The sequence below is a fragment of the Tupaia chinensis genome, unplaced genomic scaffold (genome assembly GCF_000334495.1).
Source record: "Tupaia chinensis unplaced genomic scaffold, TupChi_1.0 Scaffold143782_1, whole genome shotgun sequence".
In the NCBI taxonomy this organism is placed as follows: domain Eukaryota; kingdom Metazoa; phylum Chordata; class Mammalia; order Scandentia; family Tupaiidae; genus Tupaia; species Tupaia belangeri.
Window position 1 is genome coordinate 141681 of NW_006203631.1, and position 4943 is coordinate 146623.

Here is a 4943-nt window from a genome sequence, read left to right on the forward strand (position 1 = left end):
GCAACACAGCTAATTAGTGGTAGAGGCAGTATTTGAACCCAGGAGGACCTCTGATCTTATTCATTACATTATCCTCCCCCATCCCACTCAATCCTGAGTGATCTGGCATCTCTTCATGAGAGCTTTGAATATACGGAGGAAGTGATTGAATGGGGATACCTCCAGACATTAGAGAAATGAAGAGAGTGAGGCATCAGGGTGTCTCTTTCATTGTTTATAGATACCATCCTTTATTAAATCCACAAAAGAAAGAAAAGAAAGGAAAAAAAAATCTCTATCTCTGGGAATCTGAGTCATGAATTAATTTTCTTTGGGTCAGTTTTCACATTCATATCACACCCCTTGATCCATCCACTTAAATCATGGCCAGAACAGTGCTTGGTCCACGAGTTCCTGGGAAATGAAGGCAGGGAGTGAGAGAGGGTGAAATGGACAGGTTGATGGGGGTAACAGTCCCACTATCCCTGGATAGATCATCCCCATGAACTTACCAGGCAGTCATACTGTTATGTGAGGACACAATCCGCTTAGCACACAAGATGTCATCCAGAATATGGCGGTTGAGCAGGTCTAGGAGGAAGAGAAGGCTATAATGATCTGGTGCAATGAGGACAGGGTGACATTGTATGGAGGGTCCATGGGTTCCTTGGGATTAGATTAACCTCAACTACTACATTGGTTGATTATGGATGACCTTGATTTTTTTCTGTCATCTGGCTATGAATTACCTCAATTGTCATGTTGACTGGTTCTATACAGTCCTATCTCATGCTGACTGATCCTGGATGACCTTGACTGTCATGTTGACTGGTTATGAAAAAAAAAAAATTGTGGGGCCAGCACGTAGTGTAGTGGTTAAGGCACTAGGCTCCTACATGGCTGATCATGGTTCGAGTCCAAGACCCAGAAGCATGAAACTCACACCAGGTGTGTGTGTGTGTGTGTGTGTGTGTGTGCGTGTGTGTGCGTGTGTGTGTGCCCAAAAGCTTAAGAGGAGAATGGCGGAGAAGGGATTGCAGTGTGGCCATCCCCCCTGGAGAGTGATTTCTTGCTTTCTGTCTCTCTGTCCCTCTGGTCTATGCACATTCCTTATAGCAAAAATCTCTCAAAACAAAAACAAAGGGACCAGCAGTTAGCATAATGGCTATGTCGCTGGACTTCCACATAATCGACTGCGGTTTGCGTCCTGGACCCGGTGGCTTAAAACTCATGCCAGGCATGTGTGTGTGCGTGCCTAAGATCCCGAGAGGAGAATGGAGCAGAAGGGATTGTGGCATGGCCATCCCCCTGGGGGGTGACTTCTTGCTTTTTGTCTTTCTGCCTCTCTTTGTCTGTCTGGCGAGCGCACGCGCCCTATAGCAAAAACCTCTAAAAAAAAAACAAAACAAAATCCACAAACAACCAATTCCCATATTCGCTGGTCTTGGATAACTTCAAACTCCATGTCTATCAATTATGGATGACTTCATCTGTTATTTGGTCTAGTACTGAGTGATCTCAATTGCAAATGCTTGTTGGTCCAACACACCCCAACTGCCATGCTGGTTGGTTGGAAAACTACTGAATGTCATGTTGGTCATTTCCAGTGACTTCAAACACTATGTTTTCAGGTCCCAAATAAAGTCAATGCCCATTTTGACTAGTTATGAATGACCTCAATCTTCACATAGGCTAGTCCTGTTCAACCTCAGTCACCGTGGTGCCTAGTCCTAGATGATCTCAACTGCCACATTGGCTGGACCAGGATAACATTAGCTGTCATTTGGCTAGTTATTAATAATCTTAGTCACCATGTTGACCAGTCTGGACAATATCTACTTCCATTTTGATTGGTCACAAATAACTTCAACCTCCACATTGACTGGTCTAGAACCTTGACCTTCATGTTAATGAACACTGGACTACCTCAATCTTTTTTTGGAGAGGTTTTTGCTATAGGGCACGTGTGCTCGCCAGACAGAAAGAGACAGAGAGACAGAAAGTGAGAAATCACCCCCTAGGGTGGATGGCCACGCCACAATCCCTTCTCCTCCATTCTCCTCTCGGGATCTTGGGCACGCACGCACACACGCCTGGTGTGAGTTTAAGCCACCAGGTCCGGGACTCGAACCGTGGTCGACTACATAGGAGTCCAGCGACATAGCCATTACGCTAACTGCTGGTCCCTGGACTATCTCAATTATGACAAACTGAATGACTCCCATTATAATTTTAGCAAGTCTTGAAATAAAACTCTATTCATGTTACTTGTCTTAGACAACCTCAACCTCTATGGTGGCAATTCTGGAAAACCCTAACCTTCAAGTTGACCAATTCTGAGTGACTTCTTCTGTCATGCTGGCAGGACTTGGACAACCTTAACCTCTATTTGAGCTGACCCCAAATAACCTCGGTTTCTATTTTGGCAAGTTTATAACAGTCTCACTCACCATTTTGGCTAGCTTTGAACAACTTCAACTGCTATCGTATTTTTTCCTCCACACCACCACACTGTTGTATGCAAAGCTGTCTCATTTCTGCATGGAAGTAGTTTGTTTCTGTTCTTACAGCCAGATATTTGCTTTTTCTCTCAAAGCCTGGACAACTTCAAACCCAAATCAAGAAATCTCTCCCTCTATTCCACGTGGGGCTAAATTTCCTATCTCCTGAGTCTCAAAAAACTATAGTTTCTATTTTGGGTAAGGTTTGGGAGCTCAGGGTTTTTCTGACCTAGACAACCTCTCAGTATAGTCTGGATAAAGATATGGGGAGTTGTCTTTAATAGTTCAGGGAACTTTTCTCCTTTCTCCACTATTTTTCTGCCTGTTTTGGGAGACTATGGGTTAGACAACCTTGCTCTCTGTGTGTGTGGGGAGTGGGATCAGATAAGAATTCACTGTGTCTCCACTGCTGCCTTACCACGACAATCCATGTGGCAGAGATTCTGGGAAGGTGTGACACCATTATCACACCACCAGGCAGAGTTCAGCTGGAAAATGCCATATTCACTGCTGCCGTCAGGATTGTGATTCACGAAGGAGGTATCAAAGCCACTCTCATAGTGTGCCATGCATAGCCCTGGGGCAGAGAGAGGGGAGGCAGGAGGTAGGCAAAGTGCCTGGGAATAGGAAAAGCTAGTATGAGGGGAGAGAGGACAGGATGGTTGTATCAAATGTGAGAGTAATGATCTCAGTTTGATGGTGGGGATGTTGATGACTCTAGTGAGATATCAGTGACAGTGGTGGTTATATTGTGATGATATTCATGGTGATAATAGTGGTGATCATACTGATGGTAGTGATGGTGTTTATAATAGAGATGGAAGTGATTATTGTGAAGGCAATGATGGTGATGACATTAGAGTTAATTAATTAAACTACTCATGTGATCAGAGAGGTGATACATGCAAAGGGGCTTGGGTCTGAGTGTGGTGGGTGGTAGATGTGGATGGGCCTTGGGGCAGCTGGAATCTCACAGTCTCCAATGGTGTAGCCCCTGTAGCCATTGAGGCCTGCTTTCTCCAGCTTTCTTGCCAGCTCACAGCGCTCGTAGATCTTGGCATCCACAGTGGCAACCATCACTATGGCCAAGGTCACTACCACAGTGCCCCAGGACTGCATTATAACAAGCTCTCCTAGCTGACTCCTTGCTCTTGACTCACCCTGTGGTGTTTAGAATTAGGGGCATTCTAGAACTCTAGGCTCTATGAGCAAAGGTGTAAGTGATAGATTTTGGAACATTAGAGATCTGACTACCTTGCCACTTTGCCCAGAGCCAGCTCCGTTAGAGAACAAGAGACATACACGAGAAAACAAAACAAAACAAAACAAAATAAAACATACACATGGTTCCTGACTTAATGATGGTTCATGTTTTTTCAACTTTACAAGGGCATGAAAATGATATGTATTTAGTACAAACCATACTTGAGTACCCATACAACTATGTTTTCACTTTCATTACAGTAGTCAATAAATTACATATGGTTTTTAATATTTTGCTGTAAAACATGCTTTGTATTAGATGAGTTTGCCCAACTGTGGGCTATTGTAAGTGTTCTGAGCACATTTAAGGTAGGCTAGACTGGGCTAGATACGATGTTAGGTAACCTAGGTGTATTAAATGCATTTTCAGCTTATGATATTTTCAACTTATAATAGGTTTATTGGGACATAGCCACATTGTAAGTCAAGGAGCATGAGTTCTGACATATATACACAGAGCTGGAAGAAGAAATGCAGAGATGTCAGAAAGAGATGCAGGGAGAAAGGAATTGGGGACATAGAAGGGAGATAGGACTTGGGTAGTTGGCGGCATACTGGGCCCACACTCCCCTAACATTGTTCACTCTACTCTCATTACTCATGCTCTATCACTTGGTTTTCTCCATTTCTACTCACTCTGCCCTTCATCATCTCCATACTGTCTCTGCTGAGTAATAACTGCCTACTACCACCTCTGATTCTTCATGCTCTGCAAAATATGACCACCATGCCCTCATCCTGTGCCCCTTATTACCTCCATTTTTTCATTGTCTTATGCTATAATGGAATACCTGAGACTGGCCAATTCATAAAGAACAGAAATTTAATTCTTCACAGTTCTAGGTTCAGGAAGTGCAAGATAAAGGTTCTGGTGTCTGGTGAGGACTTATCTTGTTGCACCCTCACATGCTTTTTTTTGCTGTTTGCATGTTTTCCTTAGAGAGTTGTCTGTTTGGCTCATTTGCCCATTTATGGAATACTACTTAGCCATAGAAAACAATGAGACTCTGGCATTTGATAGAAAATGGATGAATATGGAAGATTTGCTGCTGAGCAAAGCAAGCCAGACTATGAAAGAGAGGCATTGTATGTCTCCACTCAATATATACCAAATATCTGCACTCTATAGCAGAAACTGAATGGTTGAAAGGTATGAAGGCATGGAGACCAACTGTGGATACTAGAGGTAGTGTAGGAGGA

General features: G+C 43.5%; 1 protein-coding gene across 1 annotated transcript; it reads right to left on the reverse strand.

Moving 5' to 3' along the window:
• Window positions 1-208: 208 nt before the first annotated feature.
• On the reverse strand, window positions 209-3640 carry LOC102481533 (sperm acrosome-associated protein 5). Its single transcript, XM_006164978.1, has 4 exons — window positions 3455-3640; window positions 2899-3057; window positions 492-570; window positions 209-393 (listed from the first exon to the last, which is right to left on the reverse strand). Exons 1-4 carry the CDS (start codon window positions 3597-3599, stop codon window positions 294-296), a joined length of 483 nt encoding a protein of 160 aa, XP_006165040.1. The 5' UTR covers window positions 3600-3640; the 3' UTR covers window positions 209-293.
• Between the last annotated feature and the right edge of the window lie 1303 nt (window positions 3641-4943).

What these genes read in the sequence shown, in the direction of transcription:
- LOC102481533 (XM_006164978.1), bottom strand. Translation starts at nt 3,599, where the DNA reads ATGCAGTCCTGGGGCACTGTGGTAGTGACCTTGGCCATAGTGATGGTT. An exon ending in GGGCTACACCATTGGAGACT is followed by an intron (nt 3,058 to 3,454) that starts GTGAGATTCCAG and finishes TCTCTGCCCCAG; the next exon opens with GGCTATGCATGGCACACTAT. An exon ending in CATAACAGTATGACTGCCTG is followed by an intron (nt 394 to 491) that starts GTAAGTTCATGG and finishes TTCATTTCCCAG; the next exon opens with GAACTCGTGGACCAAGCACT.